Below are 24,099 nucleotides of genomic sequence, written 5' to 3'. Positions count from 1 at the left end.
GAACTGGTCAGTGCTGCAATGACTGTCTGGTCAGTGCTGGAACTGGTCAGTGCTGCAATGTCTGTCTGGTCAGTGCTGGAACTGGTCAGTGCTGCAATGTCTGTCTGGTCAGTGCTGGGTAGTTGTGTTGTCTGAATGGTGAACTGGATGTGATTAAAAATTTCAGGTTTGTGGTAGAACTGTGTGAGCCCCTACAGATACATCGTGTGGAACTTGGAACCATGGAACTCTTTTCATCCCAGCCCAAATCTTTTCGTGTCTTCTCTAGCCAGAGGTCAGCTGGTTCACATTTCTTATCATCCAACTTTGTGGCATGGATGTTGATGTGTCATGTGTAGATTGTGACATGGATGTTGTTGTTGTGTCATGTGTAGATTGTGACATGGATGGTGTTGTTGTGTCATGTGTAGATTGTGACATGGATGTTGTGTCATGTGTAGATTGTGACATGGATGTTGTGTCATGTGTAGATTGTGACATGGATGTTGTGTCATGTGTAGATTGTGACATGGATGTTGTTGTTGTGTCATGTGTAGATTGTGACATGGATGTTGTTGTTGTGTCATGTGTAGATTGTGACATGGATGATGTGTCATGTGTAGATTGTGACATGGATGTTGTTGTGTCATATGTAGATTGTGACATGGATGTTGTGTCATGTGTAGATTGTGACATGTTGTTGTGTCATGTGTAGATTGTGACCTGTATGATGTATGAAGGTTTGCTTTGTGTCCAGGTTCCCAACTAAAGAGTGGATAACTCTGGGCAAGTTTGATATGACGCCTGACAGAGTTGTCCAGTCATTCCAGAGTCAGCTCAGTGATGAGTTTGTCAAGTTTGTCCGTGTGGAGATGCTGGAACACCATGGAGAGGAGCACTACTGTCCCCTGACAACATTCAGGTGGGGGGGGGTGGGGGTGTAGGGGTAGGGGTGGTGGGGGAGCACTACATTCCCCTGACAACATTCAGGTGGGTGGGGGTGGGGGTGTAGGGGTAGGGGTGGGGGAGCACTACTGTCCCCTGACATCATTCAGGTGGGTGGGGGTGGAGGTGTAGGGGTAGGGGTGGAAGGGTAGGGGTGGGGGAGCACTACTGTCCCCTGACATCATTCAGGTGGGTGGGGGTGGGGGGGTAGGGGTGGAAGGGTAGGGGTGGGGGAGCACTACTGTCCCCTGACAACATTCAGGTGGGTGGGGGTGGGGGGGTAGGGGTGGAAGGGTAGGGGTGGGGGAGCACTACTGTCCCCTGACAACATTCAGGTGGGTGGGGGTGGGGGGGTAGGGGTGGAAGGGTAGGGGTGGGGGAGCACTACTGTCCCCTGACAACATTCAGGTGGGTGGGGGTGGGGGGGTAGGGGTGGAAGGGTAGGGGTGGGGGAGCACTACTGTCCCCTGACAACATTCAGGTGGGCGGGGGTCAGGTAAAGGGGGTGTGGGCTTGCATTATAAATATCTTATAAATATGAAAGCTCAGTGTGAAATTGTACGGCTAACTAGCCAATTAAAATTGAAGAACTCTGTAACTATGGTAACAACTGATGGTTTTGTTCAGGGTGTTTGGTATTGACATGGCTTCTGATGGAGATGATGAACCTGAACCAGAGCCTGAAGGTAAACACTAAACTTTAGGTAACTTGTTCTTGCTTATTGATGTTCTCTCTGGATGTTCTCACTGTATGATCTAACTGTATGTTCTGACCGTATGTTCTGACCGTATGTTCTGACCATATGTTCTGACCGTATGTTCTGACCATATGTTCTGACCAAATGTTCTGACCGTATGTTCTGACCATATGTTCTGACCAAATGTTCTGACCGTATGTTCTGACCGTATGTTCTGACCAAATGTTCTGACCATCTCCCAGGACCAGCCACCACTGGAGACCCTGGGGAGGATATGGTGGAGGAGACAGTCAACCTTTTCACTAGTGCTAAAGGTAAACATTCATCTAGTTAATCACCTCTTGACCAATGACAGTTGCTAAAGGTAAACATTCATCTAGTTAATCACCTCTTGACCATTGACAGTTGCTAAAGGCAAACATTCATCTAGTTAATCACCTCTTGACCATTGACAGTTGCTAAAGGTAAACATTCATCTAGTTAATCACCTCTTGACCATTGACAGTTGCTAAAGGTAAACATTCATCTAGTTAATCACCTCTTGACCAATGACAGTTGCTAAAGGTAAACATTCATCTAGTTAATCACCTCTTGACCAATGACAGTTGCTAAAGGTAAACATTCATCTAGTTAATCACCTCTTGACCAATGACAGTTATAATCTCTCTCCACCACTGGTCTATAAATGGTGGTAGCTGTCCATCTACCACTGGTCTATAAATGGTGGTAGCTGTCCATCTACCACTGGTCTATAAATGGTGGTAGCTGTCCATCTACCACTGGTCTATAAATGGTGGTAGCTGTCCATGTACCACTGGTCTATAAATGGTGGAAGATGTCCATCTACCACTGGTCTATAAATGGTGGTAGCTGTCCATCTACCACTGGTCTATAAATGGTGGTAGCTGTCCATCTACCACTGGTCTATAAATGGTGGGAGCTGTCCATCTACCACTGGTCTATAAATGGTGGTAGCTGTCCATCTACCACTGGTCTATAAATGGTGGGAGCTGTCCATCTACCACTGGTCTATAAATGGTGGTAGCTGTCCATCTACCACTGGTCTATAAATGGTGAGAGCTGTCCATCTACCACTGGTCTATAAATGGTGGTAGCTGTCCATCTACCACTGGACTATAAATGTTGGAACTGTCCATCTACCACTGGCCTATAAATGGTGGTAGCTGTCCACCTACCACTGGTCAGAAGTTTACAAGTGTATCCTCTGATGAAGCTTTTATCACCTGCATTTTTCCAGAGACTGTTGTCAAGCTAGTGAAGAAAGTTCTGTACAAAGGTGATCAGGAGGGTCAGACTGAGCCAGGTGAAGGCAACCAAGAGAGTCATGTCCCCTTGGGTGAGTCAGATACATCCAATAAACACAGTCATTGTGGGTTTGGTACAACAAATTGTCATTCATCACACAATCACAATCATTGTGTTTGGTTCAACAATGGGGGGGGTCATACAACTCACAATCATTGCATGTTTGGTACAACAAATGTCATACATCACACAAACACAATCATTGTGGGTTTGGTACAACAAATGTCATACATCACACAATCACAATCATTGTGGGTTTGTTACAACACATATCATACATCACACAATCATAATCATTGTGGGTTTGGTACAACAAATGTCATACATCACACAATCACAATCATTGCATGTTTGGGACAACACTGTCATACATCACACAATCACAATCATTGCATGTTTGGTACAACAGGGGGGTCATACATCACACAATCACAATCATCGTGGTGTTCATCTCTCTCCAGCTAACAGTACAGAGCCTGCTGAGGAGAAACCTATAAAGGAGGAAGCAAAGCCCTGCATAGACAGGTAGGTGACACCTTTGTAATGTATACAGACAGGTAGGTGACACCTTTGTAATGTATACAGACAGGTAGGTGACACCTTTGTAATGTATACAGACAGGTAGGTGACACCTTTGTAATGTATACAGACAGGTAGGTGACACCTTTGTAATGTATACAGACAGGTAGGTGACACCTTTGTAATGTATACAGACAGGTAGGTGACACCTTTGTAATGTATACAGACAGGTAGGTGACACCTTTGTAATGTATACAGACAGGTAGGTGACACCTTTGTAATGTATACAGACAGGTAGGTGACACCTTTGTAATGTATACAGACAGGTAGGTGACACCTTTGTAATGTATACAGACAGGTAGGTGACACCTTTGTAATGTATACAGACAGGTAGGTGAGACCTTTGTAATGTATACAGACAGGTAGGTGAGACCTTTGTAATGTATACAGACAGGTAGGTGACACCTTTGTAATGTATACAGACAGGTAGGTGACACCTTTGTAATGTATACAGACAGGTAGGTGACACCTTTGTAATGTATACAGACAGGTAGGTGACACCTTTGTAATGTATACAGACAGGTAGGTGACACCTTTGTAATGTATACAGACAGGTAGGTGACACCTTTGTAATGTATACAGACAGGTAGGTGAGACCTTTGTAATGTATACAGACAGGTAGGTGAGACCTTTGTAATGTATACAGACAGGTAGGTGAGACCTTTATAATGTATACAGACAGGTAGGTGAGACCTTTGTAATGTATACAGACAGGTAGGTGACACCTTTGTAATGTATACAGACAGGTAGGTGAGACCTTTGTAATGTATACAGACAGGTAGGTGAGACCTTTGTAATGTATACAGACAGGTAGGTGAGACCTTTGTAATGTATACAGACAGGTAGGTGAGACCTTTGTAATGTATACAGACAGGTAGGTGACACCTTTGTAATGTATACACACAGGTAGGTGAGACCTTTGTAATGTATACAGACAGGTAGGTGACACCTTTGTAATGTATACAGACAGGTAGGTGAGACCTTTGTAATGTATACAGACAGGTAGGTGAGACCTTTGTAATGTATACAGACAGGTAGGTGACACCTTTGTAATGTATACACACAGGTAGGTGAGACCTTTGTAATGTATACAGACAGGTAGGTGACACCTTTGTAATGTATACAGACAGGTAGGTGACACCTTTGTAATGTATACAGACAGGTAGGTGACACCTTTGTGATGTATACAGACAGGTAGGTGACACCTTTGTGATGTATACAGACAGGTAGGTGACACCTTTGTAATGTATACAGACAGGTAGGTGACACCTTTGTAATGTATACAGACAGGTAGGTGACACCTTTATAATGTCTACAGACAGGTAGGTGACACCTTTGTAATGTATACAGACAGGTAGGTGACACCTTTGTAATGTATACAGACAGGTAGGTGACACCTTTGTAATGTATACAGACAGGTAGGTGAGACCTTTGTAATGTATACAGACAGGTAGGTGACACCTTTATAATGTCTACAGACAGGTAGGTGACACCTTTGTAATGTCTACAGACAGGTAGGTGACACCTTTATAATGTATACAGACAGGTAGGTGAGACCTTTGTAATGTATACAGACAGGTAGGTGAGACCTTTGTAATGTATACAGACAGGTAGGTGACACCTTTGTAATGTATACAGACAGGTAGGTGACACCTTTGTAATGTATACAGACAGGTAGGTGACAACTTTGTAATGTATACAGACAGGTAGGTGACACCTTTGTAATGTATACAGACAGGTAGGTGACACCTTTGTAATGTATACAGACAGGTAGGTGACACCTTTGTAATGTATACAGACAGGTAGGTGACACCTTTGTAATGTATACAGACAGGTAGGTGACACCTTTGTAATGTATACAGACAGGTAGGTGACACCTTTGTAATGTATACAGACAGGTAGGTGACACCTTTGTAATGTATACAGACAGGTAGGTGACACCTTTGTAATGTATACAGACAGGTAGGTGACACCTTTGTAATGTATACAGACAGGTAGGTGACACCTTTGTAATGTATACACACAGGTAGGTGACACCTTTGTAATGTATACAGACAGGTAGGTGACACCTTTGTAATGTATACAGACAGGTAGGTGACACCTTTGTAATGTATACAGACAGGTAGGTGACACCTTTGTAATGTATACAGACAGGTAGGTGACACCTTTGTAATGTATACAGACAGGTAGGTGACACCTTTGTAATGTATACAGACAGGTAGGTGACACCTTTATAGTGTATACAGACAGGTAGGTGACACCTTTGTAATGTATACAGACAGGTAGGTGACACCTTTATAATGTATACAGACAGGTAGGTGACACCTTTATAATGTATACAGACAGGTAGGTGACACCTTTATAATGTATACAGACAGGTAGGTGACACCTTTGTAATGTATACAGACAGGTAGGTGACACCTTTGTAATGTATACAGACAGAAAGGTGACAACACTTTCGTTGGTGGTTCAATTTATCAAATCAGTGTTCATCTTTTTTTTACCTGTTTATTTGATCTACAGTGATGTTTATTTATTTATTTGACCTACAATAATATTTATTTATTTGACCTACAGTGATGTTTATTTATTTGACCTACAGTGATGTTTGTTTATTTATTTGACCTACAGTGATGTTTATTTATTTATTTGACCTCCAGTGATGTTTATTTATTTATTTGACCTTCAGTGATGTTCGCCAAGGGAGTGAATCTTCTACCCCAGGTGTGGCTGTACCAAGTGCAGGGGTGGTAACTCCTCCATCAGGTGAGTCTGATGTTTACTTGTGTTTTTACAAAATCCTAAGGGCACAGCTAACAAGTATTTTGTCAAGCCATGTAACTAGCTATCAAGTGACAAGTATTTTGTCAAGCCATGTAACTAGCTATCAAGTGACAAGTATTTTGTCAAGTCATGTAACTAGCTATCAAGTGACAAGTATTTTGTCAAGCCATGTAACTAGCTATCAAGTGACAAGTATTTTGTCAAGTCATATAACTAGCTATCAAGTGACAAGTATTTTGTCAAGCCATGTAACTAGCTATCAAGTGACAAGTATTTTGTCAAGCCATGTAACTAGCTATCAAGTGACAAGTATTTTGTCAAGCCATGTAACTAGCTATCAAGTGACAAGTATTTTGTCAAGCCATGTAACTAGCTATCAAGTGACAAGTATTTTGTCAAGCCATGTAACTAGCTATCAAGTGACAAGTATTTTGTCAAGTCATGTAACTAGCTATCAAGTGACAAGTATTTTGTCAAGCCATGTAACTAGCTTTCAAGTGACAAGTATTTTATCAAGTCATATAACTAGCTATCAAGTGACAAGTATTTTGTCAAGCCATGTAACTAGCTATCAAGTGACAAGTATTTTGTCAAGCCATGTAACTAGCTATCAAGTGACAAGTATTTTGTCAAGCCATGTAACTAGCTATCAAGTGACAAGTATTTTGTCAAGCCATGTAACTAGCTATCAAGTGACAAGTATTTTGTCAAGCCATGTAACTAGCTATCAAGTGACAAGTATTTTGTCAAGCCATGTAACTAGCTATCAAGTGACAAGTATTTTGTCAAGCCATGTAACTAGCTATCAAGTGACAAGTATTTTGTCAAGTCATGTAACTAGCTATCAAGTGACAAGTATTTTGTCAAGCCATGTAACTAGCTATCAAGTGACAAGTATTTTGTCAAGCCATGTAACTAGCTATCAAGAGATTGTCTCAGTGTGCTATCAATCCATTAGAGTAGGTAATTTGAGCAGACTTAGTGGTTTAAAGTGCTTAGATACTGGCACCACTCTAGTAGGACTTGTAAGTAGTTCACCAACTTCACATTTTTATACTTCCCAGCTATTATTTTTAAAACCAAATATGAATAATTTGATAAAATCTCTAAAAAAATAATATAAAAGTTATTTCCGCTATTAAGTCATTTAAAATCGTAAACAATAATAATGATAGAATACAAGATGTAGGCTAGCCTAGAGAAAATTATTGCCTGCTATAAAAAGTGAACTTTAAAAAAAAGCATACAGTTTCTTACTATTTTTTCAAATCCGTAAAAGTTTTCCTAAATGTTGTTAAAATATTAATATATTGTTATTAGATTAGGCTTACCTGTACTTAAATTGATTCTATTATTAGTAAAAAAAAAGTATTTATAATTGTTGCATTTTGGGTATTTTAAAATCTTGATAGAAGTTTAGAAACCAATAGCCATCATGTTTTTTTTTAATTTAGTTGTAAACTTGATAACTCTCCCTGGCTAATAAGATTTTAAGTGAGAGAGACTGGGACTTACAAGCCCTATTGGGATGAGTTAACAAGATTTTAAGTGAGAGAGACTGAGACTTACAAGTCCTATTGGGATGAGTTAACAAGATTTTAAGTGAGAGAGACTGGGACTTACAAGCCCTATTGGGATGAGTTAACAAGATTTTAAGTGAGAGAGACTGGGACTTACAAGCCCTATTGGGATGAGTTAACAAGATTTTAAGTGAGAGAGACTGAGACTTACAAGCCCTATTGGGATGAGTTAACAAGATTTTAAGTGAGAGAGACTGGGACTTACAAGCCCTATTGGGATGAGTTAACAAGATTTTAAGTGAGAGAGACTGGGACTTACAAGCCCTATTGGGATGAGTTAACAAGATTTTAAGTGAGAGAGACTGAGACTTACAAGCCCTATTGGGATGAGTTAACAAGATTTTAAGTGAGAGAGACTGGGACTTACAAGCCCTATTGGGATGAGTTAACAAGATTTTAAGTGAGAGAGACTGAGACTTACAAGCCCTATTGGGATGAGTTAACAAGATTTTAAGTGAGAGAGACTGAGACTTACAAGCCCTATTGGGATGAGTTAACAAGATTTTAAGTGAGAGAGACTGGGACTTACAAGCCCTATTGGGATGAGTTAACAAGATTTTAAGTGAGAGAGACTGAGACTTACAAGCCCTATTGGGATGAGTTAACAAGATTTTAAGTGAGAGAGACTGGGACTTACAAGCCCTATTGGGATGAGTTAACAAGATTTTAAGTGAGAGAGACTGAGACTTACAAGCCCTATTGGGATGAGTTAACAAGATTTTAAGTGAGAGAGACTGAGACTTACAAGCCCTATTGGGATGAGTTAACAAGATTTTAAGTGAGAGAGACTGAGACTTACAAGCCCTATTGGGATGAGTTAACAAGATTTTAAGTGAGAGAGACTGAGACTTACAAGCCCTATTGGGATGAGTTAACAAGATTTTAAGTGAGAGAGACTGGGACTTACAAGTCCTATTGGGATGAGTTAACAAGATTTTAAGTGAGAGAGACTGAGACTTACAAGCCCTATTGGGATGAGTTAACAAGATTTTAAGTGAGAGAGACTGGGACTTACAAGCCCTATTGGGATGAGTTAACAAGATTTTAAGTGAGAGAGACTGGGACTTACAAGCCCTATTGGGATGAGTTAACAAGATTTTAAGTGAGAGAGACTGAGACTTACAAGCCCTATTGGGATGAGTTAACAAGATTTTAAGTGAGAGAGACTGGGACTTACAAGCCCTATTGGGATGAGTTAACAAGATTTTAAGTGAGAGAGACTGAGACTTACAAGCCCTATTGGGATGAGTTAACAAGATTTTAAGTGAGAGAGACTGGGACTTACAAGCCCTATTGGGATGAGTTAACAAGATTTTAAGTGAGAGAGACTGGGACTTACAAGCCCTATTGGGATGAGTTAACAAGATTTTAAGTGAGAGAGACTGGGACTTACAAGCCCTATTGGGATGAGTTAACAAGATTTTAAGTGAGAGAGACTGAGACTTACAAGTCCTATTGGGATGAGTTAACAAGATTTTAAGTGAGAGAGACTGGGACTTACAAGCCCTATTGGGATGAGTTAACAAGATTTTAAGTGAGAGAGACTGAGACTTACAAGCCCTATTGGGATGAGTTAACAAGATTTTAAGTGAGAGAGACTGGGACTTACAAGCCCTATTGGGATGAGTTAACAAGATTTTAAGTGAGAGAGACTGAGACTTACAAGTCCTATTGGGATGAGTTAACAAGATTTTAAGTGAGAGAGACTGGGACTTACAAGCCCTATTGGGATGAGTTAACAAGATTTTAAGTGAGAGAGACTGAGACTTACAAGCCCTATTGGGATGAGTTAACAAGATTTTAAGTGAGAGAGACTGAGACTTACAAGCCCTATTGGGATGAGTTAACAAGATTTTAAGTGAGAGAGACTGGGACTTACAAGCCCTATTGGGATGAGTTAACAAGATTTTAAGTGAGAGAGACTGAGACTTACAAGCCCTATTGGGATGAGTTAACAAGATTTTAAGTGAGAGAGACTGAGACTTACAAGCCCTATTGGGATGAGTTAACAAGATTTTAAGTGAGAGAGACTGAGACTTACAAGCCCTATTGGGATGAGTTAACAAGATTTTAAGTGAGAGAGACTGGGACTTACAAGCCCTATTGGGATGAGTTAACAAGATTTTAAGTGAGAGAGACTGGGACTTACAAGCCCTATTGGGATGAGTTAACAAGATTTTAAGTGAGAGAGACTGGGACTTACAAGCCCTATTGGGATGAGTTAACAAGATTTTAAGTGAGAGAGACTGAGACTTACAAGCCCTATTGGGATGAGTTAACAAGATTTTAAGTGAGAGAGACTGAGACTTACAAGCCCTATTGGGATGAGTTAACAAGATTTTAAGTGAGAGAGACTGAGACTTACAAGCCCTATTGGGATGAGTTAACAAGATTTTAAGTGAGAGAGACTGAGACTTACAAGCCCTATTGGGATGTCATGTCATGTCATGTTTGCCTGTCGTCCCTACTGGGACATAGGCCGCTGACAAGAGCTTTCCAGACGTCTCTGTCCAGGGCTAGTCTCTCCAACTGTTCCCAGGTGTATCCAATCTTCTTGGTGTCTTCTTCCAGGTCACGTCTCCAGGTCTTTCTTGGTCTGCCTCTCTTCCTCCTGCCTTGTGGATTCCAGGTGAGGGCCTGTCTTGTTATGCTGGATACAGGCTTCCTGAGTGTGTGGCCAATCCATTTCCATTTTCTCTGGAGGATCTCTACTTCCACTGGCAGTTGATTTGTCCGTTGCCATAGAACATCATTTCTGATGGTTTTAGGCCAGCGAATTCGCAGGATCTTTCTGAGACATGCGTTTATAAATGATTGTATTTTCTTCTTATTTATAGCAGTTATTCTCCATGTCTCGGCTCCATAGAGTAAAACAGGTTTTACTAGTGTGTTGAAGATCCGGATTTTTATTCTAAGGGTTAAATCTCCCGAACCCCAAACATTTTTTAGTTGGTTGAAGACTGCTCTTGCCTTACCCGTCCTTATTTTTATGTCTGCTTCTGTCCCACCCTGCTTATCAACAATACTTCCAAGGTAGGTGAATCTATCCACTTCTTCTAGGGCTTCTTCTGCCAGTGTTATAGGGTTGTTGTTTGATGTATTGACTTTGAGAACTTTACTTTTCCCTCTGTGGATGTTCAGACCCAGGCTTGTAGAAAAATTTGCAACCCTGTTGGTTTTATCCTGCATTTGCTGTTGTGTGTGAGAAAGGAGGGCCAGGTCGTCAGCAAAGTCCAGGTCATCCAGCTGGCTCCACAATGCTATTGGGATGAGTTAACAAGATTTTAAGTGAGAGAGACTGAGACTTACAAGCCCTATTGGGATGAGTTAACAAGATTTTAAGTGAGAGAGACTGAGACTTACAAGCCCTATTGGGATGAGTTAACAAGATTTTAAGTGAGAGAGACTGAGACTTACAAGCCCTATTGGGATGAGTTAACAAGATTTTAAGTGAGAGAGACTGGGACTTACAAGCCCTATTGGGATGAGTTAACAAGATTTTAAGTGAGAGAGACTGAGACTTACAAGCCCTATTGGGATGAGTTAACAAGATTTTAAGTGAGAGAGACTGAGACTTACAAGCCCTATTGGGATAAGTTTCAATTCATGTTTCACATAAATAAGCATTGTCAGCTCTATTCATCAAGTTCAGTTGATAACCAGAACTCTTTCATGTTTTCCTAGTGTCTAAAGTAGTTGAAGAAATGCCCATCATCACCAAACTTGGTGAGACTGACCAGCTCCCAGTGGACAGCACAGAGCTACCAGTGGTCATCAAGCTGGAGCAGGAAGGAGAGGGGGGTCACCTGCTGCACTCCCCCCTTGTGTGTGTCCACAGCCCCTGGAGCACCTATGTGCTGCTCATGTCTCGCATCAGCTACCCACCCACCTGCAGCACTGGCGCACAGAAAGTTTGGACACTGGTCAGTATATGGACACACTTTTATTCTATTCATCTATACAAAAAACAATAGAATGTTGATATAGATTTTGTCCATCAGGACAGTCTACCCTTGTACAATAGAATGTTGATATAGATTTTGTCCATCAGGACAGTCTACCCTTGTACAATAGAATGTAGATATAGATTTTGTTTATCAGGACAGTCTACCCTTGTACAATAGAATGTAGATATAGATTTTGTTTATCAGGACAGTGTACCCTGGTGTTGTACAATAGAATGTTGATATAGATTTTGTCCATCAGAACAGTCTACCCTTGTACAATAGAATGTTGATATAGATTTTGTCCATCAGAACAGTCTACCCTTGTACAATAGAATGTTGATATAGATTTTGTTTATCAGGACAGTCTACCCTTGTACAATAGAATGTAGATATAGATTTTGTTTATCAGGACAGTCTACCCTTGTACAATAGAATGTAGATATAGATTTTGTCCATAAGAACAGTCTACCCTTGTACAATAGAATGTAGATATAGATTTTGTCCATAAGAACAGTCTACCCTTGTACAATAGAATGTTGATCTAGATTTTGTCCATAAGAACAGTCTACCCTTGTACAATAGAATGTTGATCTAGATTTTGTCCATAAGAACAGTCTACCCTTATACAATAGAATGTAGATATAGATTTTGTCCATCAGAACAGTCTACCCTTATACAATAGAATGTTGATCTAGATTTTGTCCATAAGAACAGTCTACCCTTATACAATAGAATGTTGATCTAGATTTTGTCCATAAGAACAGTCTACCCTTATACAATAGAATGTTGATCTAGATTTTGTCCATCAGAACAGTCTACCCTTGTACAATAGAATGTTGATCTAGATTTTGTCCATAAGAACAGTCTACCCTTGTACAATAGAATGTAGATATAGATTTTGTCCATCAGAACAGTCTACCCTTATACAATAGAATGTTGATCTAGATTTTGTCCATAAGAACAGTCTACCCTTGTACAATAGAATGTTGATCTAGATTTTGTCCATAAGAACAGTCTACCCTTGTACAATAGAATGTAGATATAGATTTTGTCCATCAGAACAGTCTACCCTTATACAATAGAATGTTGATCTAGATTTTGTCCATAAGAACAGTCTACCCTTATACAATAGAATGTTGATCTAGATTTTGTCCATAAGAACAGTCTACCCTTATACAATAGAATGTTGATCTAGATTTTGTCCATAAGAACAGTCTACCCTTGTACAATAGAATGTAGATATAGATTTTGTCCATAAGAACAGTCTACCCTTGTACAATAGAATGTTGATCTAGATTTTGTCCATAAGAACAGTCTACCCTTGTACAATAGAATGTAGATATAGATTTTGTCCATCAGAACAGTCTACCCTTGTGTTGTACAATAGAATGTTGATATAAATTTTATTATAATAAATGTGTTGTTGTCTTAGAACCAGGACAGTGCCAGAGCTACAGAGGCTAGTGTCCAGGAGAATGTGGGTCAAGTAGACACTGGCAGCACCCCACTGGTGACGAGCATGAGTCCAGAGTCTGCTGTAGAGAAGAGGAGTGATGACAGCAGTGTTCCACCCTCTCAGCCTGACCCTGCCACGCTAGACACTGAGCTGTCACCCCCCCAGGTTGAGGTGGACTCGTCCCAGTCCGCAGGCTTCACGTCTGCTGGTGTGTCAGTGACCAGGTCTGAGCTGCTGGAGCCCAGCTCTGTGTCCAGCCAGTCAGGGCTGGAGAACGATGCGGTGTCAGTGCTGACCCCTGGCCTTCACATCCAGCAGTCCCAGGTGGTGGAGCAGGGGGCTACAGACTTGGCTGAAACCATTTTTTTAAAGGTAACTCTTGGATCTTTTCAACTTTATTTCTTCCTATCTCAACTATCAACTCAATTGAATAGTTCGTTTTGTTTCTGTTACCTTTGCTAGCCGTGGTTGTCATGCTATTATTGTTACCTTTGCTAGCCATTGTTGTCATGGTGTTACTGTTGCCTTTGCTAGCCGTGGTTGTCATGCTATTATTGTTACCTTTGCTAGCCATTGTTGTCATGGTATTACTGTTACCTTTGCTAGCTGTGGTTGTCATGTTTTTACTGTTACCTTTGCTAGCCGTGGTTGTCATGCAATTATTGTTACCTTTGCTAGCCATTGTTGTCATGGTATTACTGTTACCTTTGCTAGCCGTGGTTGTCATGCAATTATTGTTACCTTTGCTAGCCATTGTTGTCATGGTATTACTGTTACCTTTGCTAGCCGTGGTTGTCATGCAATTATTGTTACCTTTGCTAGCCATTGTTGTCATTGTATTACTGTTACCTTTGCTAGCCGTGGTTGTCATGCAATTATTGTTACCTTTGCTAGCCATTGTTGTCATGGTATTACTGTTACCTTTGCTAGCCGTGGTTGTCATGCAATTATTGTTACCTTTGCTAGCCATTGTTGTCATTGTATTACTGTTACCTTTGCTAGCCATTGTTGTCATGCTATTATTGTTACCTTTGCTAGCTGTGGTTGTCATGTTTTTACTGTTACCTTTGCTAGCCGTGGTTGTCATGGTATTACTGTTACCTTTGCTAGCCATTGTTGTCATGGTATTACTGTTACCTTTGCTAGCTGTGGTTGTCATGTTTTTACTGTTACCTTTGCTAGCCGTGGTTGTCATGCAATTATTGTTACCTTTGCTAGCCATTGTTGTCATGGTATTACTGTTACCTTTGCTAGCCGTGGTTGTCATGCAATTATTGTTACCTTTGCTAGCCATTGTTGTCATTGTATTACTGTTACCTTTGCTAGCCATTGTTGTCATGCTATTATTGTTACCTTTGCTAGCTGTGGTTGTCATGTTTTTACTGTTACCTTTGCTAGCCGTGGTTGTCATGGTATTACTGTTACCTTTGCTAGCCATTGTTGTCATGGTATTACTGTTACCTTTGCTAGCCATTGTTGTCATGGTATTACTGTTACCTTTCAGGTGTCCCCCTCCCCCACTATGGGATCAGACTATTCTCAGGAAGGCTTGGGTGAAGATTTGTTTGAAACTCCAACTGTTATGGACCGGAGTGGTCAGCTTCCTGGTAGTGTCCAGCCAACTAGGGAGGATGAACCTGGTCAGGGTGATGAGGACCTGCCCCAAGGAACATTGGACCAGAGGAGGCTTCAGGTGAGTCACCTTAGAGTGGTTACAGCCTCTCACGTTATGGCACCTACATTGGACCAGAGGAGGCTTCAGGTGAGTCACCTTACAGTGGTTACAGCCTCTCACGTTATGGCACCTACATTGGACCAGAGGAGGCTTCAGGTGAGTCACCTTACAGTGGTTACAGCCTCTCACGTTATGGCACCTACATTGGACCAGAGGAGGCTTCAGGTGAGTCACCTTAGAGTGGTTACAGCCTCTCATGTTATGGCACCTACATTGGACCAGAGGAGGCTTCAGGTGAGTCACCTTACGGTGGTTACAGCCTCTCACGTTATGGCACCTACATTGGACCAGAGGAGGCTTCAGGTGAGTCACCTTACAGTGGTTACAGCCTCTCATGTTATGGCACCTACATTGGACCAGAGGAGGCTTCAGGTGAGTCACCTTAGAGTGGTTACAGCCTCTCATGTTATGGCACCTACATTCATTTTAGAGAGTGCCGTACACTAGGGACACAAGAACTTCTGAAATCAATGACTAAGTTGAACCAGGGTGTCCAGTGGTGGTATGACCCCTCACACCTGGACAGTGGCCAAGATGTGCTCTAGCTGACTATTACACAGGGTGGTACACAGGGTGGTACACCAGCTCCCTAACATCATGGTTACATCATGTCTAAACATTCAGCATTAGAAACATGTTGATTAAACCCTTATAAAATGTTTCATCATACTTGTATTTACGACTGGGTCACAGGCAACAGGTACCACAAAAAGCAAAATTCTTGGGTAATAGTGGTCTCATCTTCTTCGTTCTTAATTTTTCGTGTTGGGAGGGATCGAGCATTATCTGCCAGAGGGTTTGAACTCGAGACTTTTTTTTTTCGAATTTATCAACCATGAGCTTTGCCGACTCGACCATGCTTCCATCACAATTAAGGATTACGTGTCAACTGGTTATGCGCCATTAAGGCCATTGACTCCGATTTCAGCCTGCTTTTCTTTTTGGATTTGCTTCCATAGCCTTTGTCCAACCAAGAAAAAACTACACGGCAGTAGTTGTTTGATTTTGGAGTTGTCTCTCCTAGAAGAGTGGCTGTCCCCAGCTAACGAGCCTCATCTGCCCGAGGGATCAAACGCGAGACTTTTCGGTTTAGCAACCATGAGCTTTACCGACTGGACCACGCCGACCCCTGGTCTCATACGACTTGTGGCAATATGTGGCTATATATTACAAGGTGTGAAACTTGAATGTATCAAATCATTTGAGGATAGTGTGGTCAGCACTCAACTCAGCCACTGTTTAAAAAAAAGTTCTATCTGAATTGTAACAACTGTTCTAACCCTAACCCTAGCTAACTGAGGTGAAGTTAATTAGAGTGTGTAGCTAAGGTTCAATTAATTAGAGTGTAGCTAACAAAGGTTCAGTTAAATAGAGTGATACCCTTGACCTTGTCAGGCTGAGAATGATTCTACTGTGAGATCTCTGAAGCCAATGGACCTGTTGAAAGTTGGGATGCCCACACCAGGCAAGAGGGACATCACAATGATGAAACTCAACAACAGGATACTAGCCTTGGAGCAGAATGTTTCCATGACTAAAAAGTAAGGACAAGTTGAGCAGCTCAAACTATCCAGCTTTCTGATGAGAATTTTTTTATCTTTCAGTTTCAGTTCTAACATAGTTGACATTTTCTTTTGCTACTTACCATTCAGTTTGTTCTGTTGATTCATTGTTTGTAAGCCCACTTTGTATGACTGTCAGATGTTTGTAAGCCCTCTTTGTATGACTGTCAGATGTTTGTAAGCCGACTTTGACTGTCAGATGTTTGTAAGCCCACTGTGTGTGACTCACAGATGTTTGTAAGCCCACTGTGTTTGACTCTCAGATGTTTGTAAGCCCACTGTGTGTGACTCTCAGATGTTTGTAAGCCCACTTTGACTGTCATATGTTTGTAAGCCCACTTTGACTGTCAGATGTTTGTAAGCCCACTGTGAATGTCAGATGTTTGTAAGCCCACTGTGACTGTCAGATGTTTGTAAGCCCACTGTGTTTGACTCTCAGATGTTTGTAAGCCCACTTTGACTATCAGATGTTTGTAAGCCCACTGTGACTGTCAGATGTTTGTAAGCCTACTGTGACTGTCAGATGTAAGCCCACTGTGACTGTCAGATGTTTGTAAGCCTACTGTGACTGTCAGATGTAAGCCCACTGTGACTGTCAGATGTTTGTAAGCCCACTGTGACTGTCAGATGTTTGTAAGCCCACTGTGACTGTCAGATGTAAGCCCACTGTGACTGGATTAATTGCCAGGTATCTAGAAGAACTGAGTCGAGCCTTCAAACAACAAAATGAAGAGATGATGAAACTGCTCAACAAGACGGAGAAGAGGCTAAATGTCTACATTAGCCAGGCAGAGGAAAAGGTTAGGATACAACAATATTTATCTTAAACAGAAGGATTCCTTTATACAACAATATTTATCTTAAACAGAAAGGTTAGGATTCCTTTATACAACAATATTTATCTTAAACAGAAGGGTTAGGATTCCTTTATACAACAATATTTATCTTAAACAGAAAGGTTAGGATTCCTTTATACAAAAATATTTATCTTAAACAGAAAGGTTAGGATTCCTTTATACAACAATATTTATCTTAAACAAAAAGGATAGGATTCCTTTATACAAAAATATTTATCTTAAACAGAAGGGTTAGGATTCCTTTATACAACAATATTTATCTTAATAAAAAAGGTTAGGATTATTTTACACAACAATTCTTGAAAAACGAAAAAGGGTGTAGGCCCTACATATATGATGTAGATGAGTGTTGTGTGTAATGTGTTTTGTGTTGTGCGTAATGTGTTGTGTGTAATGTGTTGTGTGTAATGTGTTGTGTGCAATGTGTTGTGTGTAATGTGTTGTGTGCAATGTGTTGTGTGCAATGTGTTGTGTGCAGTGTGTAATGTGTTGTGTGTAGTGTGTTGTTTGCAATGTGTTGTGTGCAATGTGTTGTGTGTAGTGTGTTATGTGTTGTGTGCAATGTGTTGTGTGCAATGTGTAGTGTGCAATGTGTTGTGTGTAATGTGTTGTGTGCAATTTGTAGTGTGTAATGTGTTGTGTGCAATGTGTAGTGTGTAATGTGTTGTGTGTAATGTGTTGTGTGCAATGTGTAGTGTGCAATGTGTTGTGTGTAGTGTGTAATGTGTTGTGTGCAATTTGTAGTGTGTAATGTGTAGTGTGTAATGTGTTGTGTGCAATGTGTAGTGTGTAATGTGTGCGGTGTGTTGTGTGCGATGTGTTGTGTGCAATGTGTAGTGTGTAATGTGTTGTGTGTGATGTGTTGTGTGCGGTGTGTTGTGTGCGATGTGTTGTGTTATGCGTTGTGTGCAATGTGTTGTGTGTAATGTGTTGAGTGTAATGTGTTGTGTGCAATATATTGTGTGTAATGTGTTGTGTGTTATGTGTTGTGTGTAATGTGTTGTGTGTAATCTTTGAAGGAGCTGCGACATGAAGCCCATGTGGATCTACTGGAACAAAAGGTGCTCAACTTGACAGAGTATTTAGATGATCTACAGCTACAGATGGATGCCATGGCCAAGAAGGTAGGCCCACCTACACAGGCTGACAATCTTTGCCTCTTATAAGTTTGTCATTTGTAATAATTAGACCAGTTTCTTCTCTGCCTAGCTTTAAAATGTTGATGTTCCTTTCCTTGTTCCCTCAGCTTTATGATGGTCAGTTCCTCCTGGCCTTCCTGCAAGCTGTGCTCTTTGTCTGGCTGGTCATCAGCAGCTACCGTGGCCGCAGCAAGCATGGGCTCTCCTACAGTGACCACCAGTTTCTCCTGGACACCATGCCCAAACAGCCCGTCCTGGAGACCTCCACACGCAAGAGGAGGAAGTCTGATGTGGGCGTCCAGCAGGACACTGGCCAACAGAAGGCCATGAAAAGACAGAGTAGTGATACAAACCTAGGTGAGTGGTGATACAAACCAAAGTGGTGATAGAAACTTTGGTGAGTGGTGAGACAAACTTAGGTGAGTGGTGACACAAACTTTGGTGAGTGGTGAGACAAACCTAGGTGAGTGGTGAGACAAACTTAGGTGAGTGGTGACACAAACTTTGGTGAGTGGTGAGACAAACTTTGGTGAGTGGTGAGACAAACCTAGGTGAGTGGTGAGACAAACTTAGGTGAGTGGTGACACAAACTTTGGTGAGTGGTGAGACAAACTTTGGTGAGTGGTGAGACAAACCTAGGTGAGTGGTGAGACAAACTTTGGTGAGTGGTGAAACAAACTTTGGTGAGTGGTGATACAAACTTTGGTGAGTGGTGAGACAAACTTTGGTGAGTGGTGAGACAAATTTAGGTGAGTGGTGATACAAACTTTGGTGAGTGGTGAGACAAACTTAGGTGAGTGGTGAGACAAACCTAGGTGAGTGGTGAGACAAACTTTGGTGAGTGGTGACACAAATTTTGGTGAGTGGTGATACAAACTGAAGAGGTGATACAAACTTTGGTGAGTGGTGTATGAGTGATGTATGATGGTACAAAGTTACCTGAAAGTGTCATCAATTGACTACAAATACACTTAGATTATAGAATCTGTACTAACATATAAGTTGTCCAATAGTGATCTATTAAGACTTAATTTTTTAAAAACAGTTTGTGAAATATTTTCTTTTGTTTTCAGCTTGTAGTTCAAAAGTTGATGTTAGCTCCGACAAAACTAGTCTATTACTATCTGACTTACCCCAGGTAAAAATTTTTCATGCATGCCTTGCTGCTTGCAGAATTTGATTATAATACATCTCTGATCTATAGAGGGAGGGGGACCTTGTTACCTCTAATAATCTTCTGTCAGTAACAATGGAGTTTGTTTCCTGCCCTACAGATCAGTAAAAAAAAGAAAAGGAAAAAGTTGAAGCATGAAGTGGATCCAACAAAGCCAGTACTGTCTACAGGAGTCAAGTGTCCAACAGCTGAGCCAGCGTCCAGTTTTGTGTCTGCCGCAGGGGTTTTATTTGGTGTGAGTGATGGGATGGAGTCCAGCGGTGGTCAGGCTAGAGCTACAGCTGCTTTAACATCCAAGACAGGAGAGCTCCACAGGGCGGGGCCACACAACACAGGAGAGCTCCACAGGGCGGGGCCACAGAACACAGGAGAGCTCCACAGGACGGGGCCACAGAACACAGGAGAGCTCCACAGGGCGGGGCCACAGAACACAGGAGAGCTCCACAGGGCGGGGCCACAGAAGACAGACAAGTCATCGTGTGAAAATGTGTACAGCTCCTCTGACTTGGGTGCTGACAGTGACTCTGATGTCTGTGCTGAGGATGCTGGACCCAGCCTGCCACACAACGGAGACACTCAGATCTGCGCAGGTCAGAGTCCAGAATTCAAACTCCCCTCCTACCACAAGCACAAACTTGGGAGAGCCAGCGCTGTCTTTCAGTCCAAACCTGAGCTCAGGAACACCAGGCACCTGAGCTTTGAGGATCCACACCTCAGGCCTAACCCAGGACAGGACTACTTTCTGGCTGAGAACTATCTGCAGGAAAACCGCTTCAAGTTCCCAGCATCCCCAGCCAAAGAGAGCAGCAGCTCTGAGTGTGTGTCCTGTGATCCAGGCCAGGCACAGTGTTGTCCCAGGTGCAGCAACCTAGTGCTTGCTGTCCAGCCAGCGTACATTGATGTGTCAGCCTGTCCTCACCTGGCCAGTCAACACCATGCTGAGCACTACCCAGCCAGCTGGTGGTACACCTCCCATCTACCCCCATCACCTGCCCTGGTGCACCAGACACACCTGCCCTATGGGGCATTGGCCCGTCCTAAGTCCTCCTCCATTCTGCCATCCTTTATCCCCATAGAACACTGCAGTACCCAGAAGTCTTTCATGGCCCCGCCGCCCAGACCACAGCCTCATTCTGGCACCTCCAGGATTCTCTCTAGGACAAAACTTAAGAAAGATGGCCAGCCTGTGTCTAGTGGCCAGCCTGTGTCCAGTGGCCAGCCTGTGTCTAGTGGCCAGCCTGTGTCAGTTGGCCATCCTGCGCCTGTAGCTGCCTGTAATGTGCAGCAGACAGGATCCTCCAAGGGATTGACTGCTGGCCTAGACTCTACCCACCTCAGCAATGGGGGCCAGAAGAAGAATGTTCACCAAACACACAAGCGCAAAAGTTCCTTCCCAACAGAGGTCCAGAGCAAGAGTGTGGACAGTCAGCGTAGACAGTCCTCGCTGGATGAGCCAGATCTGGCCGGCAAGCCTCCCTTGAGCAGAAAGCCAACGCCCCCCACCTTGTTGACCAAAAAAGGTTCCTCCAGTAGGACCAGTTCAGCCAACGACATTGCTAGCAATCAGGTGCTTGGGAAAAAGGGAAATAAATCGTAACCTTTAAAGTCAAGCAGTGAATAAGAAGCCCCCAGACCCCTCCCTTGTTAAAAAAAATAGAAACAACAAACAAAAAAACCCACAGAAGTCTATTGAATCCACTAGACAATGAAACTTAATACAAGTTGTAATCTAAGATGGTCACTCAGCCTAGTACAACCTACCCATTCATTGACTTGTACTGATCTATCTGAGCAAAACTTCCCACTTGTAGAACATATTTATGGTTTCCTAACAACACTAGAAATATGCTAGAAAAGTGTGTCCATTGCTTGCTCCTTATTTTGATACTGAACTCCAACACAGTGGGTTTAATTTGATTTTTTTAAATTAAAAATTGTACAATTTAAAGTTTGCCAGTAACCTGATTTTTCTTGTGTGGTGATTTTTAATGCCTTCAGGTCTACTTGCTATTATGAACTTTTCTAGGAATTTAAGTTGTTTCTTAACTTTATTTACAATAAAACTATAAATATCTACATTAAGTGATTAAGCTATTTTATTTCCTAATTGTGATTGAATTATTGTAAATTGTTTAGGAAAGTACCTCTCAGTGAGCTTTGGGGGCAGATGAGGTAGGACAGTATATAATTACATTGTTGAATAGAGGGGACAATTGTGTTGACCAACTGACCAATAGCAGATCTATTGTTGCTTATGTTTTAACTCCACAGATTCCAGACTTTTTTTTTCTATTTACAACGTAAAGAATAGTGTGGAGCCAGAATTGTGACAAGTCTTTTATCTACTGTTGTTGAAATGTTTGCCTAATCATTATTACTGTGACACATACAGCTGACCCTATGTAATGCTTGCAAGATCTGGTGTTGTGTGTGTATGTATAGGTGTCTGATGTGTGCAAGATTTGGTTTTGTGTGTGTCTGTATAGTTGTCTGATGTGTTTGTACATTTGTCTGATGGGAAAGATGCAATGAGATTAAGTTTTATGAATGATGGATTGAGAGTTAGTTTTATGTATGATGCATTGTCATTGACAGCAAGTTTTATGAATGATGAATTTAGAGCAAGTATTATAAATGATGCATGGGAAGTAAGTTTTATGAATGATGGTTTGAAAGAGAGCTATTTATTTATGTGTTTGAACACATTCACCACGTGTTTGCATTTATAAAACAAATCCAGCATTATCTCATGCCCGAAGGCCTTGTTTGACTGAAAGATGCTCCACTTGTTCTCTATGTGTATACCATGTATACAGTTTTTAATTCAAGACAACTGTTGACTTAACATGTATTTCTGCTCTGACCAAAGCCACACTTGATGTATATACAAGCTTGTTTGCTTATTGAACCCATCCAGTCCATTTGGTTTTGCTTGTTGACAACACGGAGTGTGTGACATCACTTGGGCCACACAATTACATTACATTTCTTCTAGCACTGTGGGTTTTAATTAGGTTTTTCTTCCCCATTATTAACAGACAAAGGTAGACATTAGCTCACAATTCAATGCTTATCAAATATTGTGTTCACTTTTTTTCTTTGTCAGCATGTTCATTTTTCTTCAAACACAGGTTTAGGTATAAACATTTGTAAAAAAAAGTCATTCTTCGAAGGAGAATTTCATGTAATCTGACAATACACTGACATGGATGAAGACAAATAGTATTTTTATCCTGGAAGGTCTCGCATAATAAAAGAAAGTTATTCACATCACTGGCAGTGCAATGAAATGGTAGCCTTGAAATAGTTTTCTAGCTCATGTATCCTGGACAGTGCTCACCCTGTTTTATAATTCTATTAATTTATTTCTCATTCAAGGGATAGATGGTACACATTTTTAACTTTACCCAAGGCATTAGATTACATTAGATAACTCATTGTTTTAAACTTTGGCATTAGATTGATTTAGATAACTCATTGTTTTAAACTTTGGCATTAGATTGAATTAGATAATTCAAAGTTTGGGCTGGGTCACAGGTCAGACTACTGCTATATTAAATCCAAGCCATCAAATGATTGAGTTGCTGCTCTTTGTATTCTCGGGAAATCCTAGTCCAGTATTGTTCCATTTATTGAAGTAACTTAGCCAGATCAGCCAGATATCTGTCCATCCCTCACCTGGTCATGTGACCAGATGTTGCAGATGTTATCTGTGATTGTGTAAATGTAAAGTGTGTACAAAGATGGTGGTGAGAGATGATGTGATTCTGTATGGATCACATCCATGTGATCTAGGTACCAAGCAACAGTATTGTGCATTAAGAAAATTAAACTCAAACTTCATCTCAAATGACTTCTTGTTAGCTTATTTTTGTTTTGTCTTGTGTGAAATGTTGATTGATGAGTCTTATTGGACTTGAGATGTTAAAGTAAAGTTTCCTTTCAAACCTGACGGTCTATAAGGCAAGTGAAGTAGAGTTCACTTGTTTCTGTGACCTCGGCATATGAAGACAGTGTGGTCAGCACTATGCACTATGTCCAGATGCCTTTACCTTTCCCTAACGTGAGTTAGGTACCCATCAGAATTGGGTGGACTCAGGGACGGTCTACCAACTTGAACACGGATTCAAACTTGAGACTTATGGGTTAGCAGTGTAGCCCTCTACCACTAGACCACTCCATCCCCCAAGCTGTTAAAGTGTGTGAAAGCTTGATTGATGAGTCTTATTGGATTTGAGCTGTTCAAGTTTTGTGTGAAGGCTTTAGTCATAAATTTGTGGTTAGCTCTACCATCTGACCTGGAGCTGTTCAAGTTTTGTGTGAAGGCTTTAGTCATAA

At 41.3% G+C, this 24,099-nt stretch overlaps 1 protein-coding gene across 4 annotated transcripts in view; it reads left to right on the top strand.

Annotated features, from left to right (window-relative positions):
* The window catches only part of LOC131939331 (SUN domain-containing ossification factor), a 49,243-nt gene extending 25,632 nt beyond the window's left edge, over positions 1 to 23,611 (top strand). For all 4 annotated transcript variants that reach the window (XM_059297567.1, XM_059297566.1, XM_059297569.1 and 1 more), the window contains 16 exons: positions 167 to 274; positions 737 to 901; positions 1,552 to 1,610; positions 1,865 to 1,936; positions 2,881 to 2,979; positions 3,410 to 3,473; positions 6,217 to 6,293; positions 11,576 to 11,814; positions 13,271 to 13,666; positions 14,799 to 14,987; positions 16,425 to 16,570; positions 17,280 to 17,391; positions 18,468 to 18,572; positions 18,695 to 18,944; positions 19,661 to 19,725; positions 19,862 to 23,611. In XM_059297567.1, coding sequence (XP_059153550.1) covers positions 167 to 274; positions 737 to 901; positions 1,552 to 1,610; positions 1,865 to 1,936; positions 2,881 to 2,979; positions 3,410 to 3,473; positions 6,217 to 6,293; positions 11,576 to 11,814; positions 13,271 to 13,666; positions 14,799 to 14,987; positions 16,425 to 16,570; positions 17,280 to 17,391; positions 18,468 to 18,572; positions 18,695 to 18,944; positions 19,661 to 19,725; positions 19,862 to 21,358 — 3,643 coding nt within the window. In that variant the 3' untranslated portion in view covers positions 21,359 to 23,611. The remainder of the gene's footprint in view (positions 1 to 166; positions 275 to 736; positions 902 to 1,551; positions 1,611 to 1,864; positions 1,937 to 2,880; positions 2,980 to 3,409; positions 3,474 to 6,216; positions 6,294 to 11,575; positions 11,815 to 13,270; positions 13,667 to 14,798; positions 14,988 to 16,424; positions 16,571 to 17,279; positions 17,392 to 18,467; positions 18,573 to 18,694; positions 18,945 to 19,660; positions 19,726 to 19,861) is intronic.
* The last annotated feature ends 488 nt before the right edge of the window (positions 23,612 to 24,099 follow it).

The sequence above is a fragment of the Physella acuta genome, unplaced genomic scaffold (genome assembly GCF_028476545.2).
Source record: "Physella acuta isolate Inbredline_101_S28 unplaced genomic scaffold, ASM2847654v3 ptg000275l, whole genome shotgun sequence".
In the NCBI taxonomy this organism is placed as follows: domain Eukaryota; kingdom Metazoa; phylum Mollusca; class Gastropoda; family Physidae; genus Physella; species Physella acuta.
This window is presented reverse-complemented; position numbering and strand designations above follow the sequence as displayed.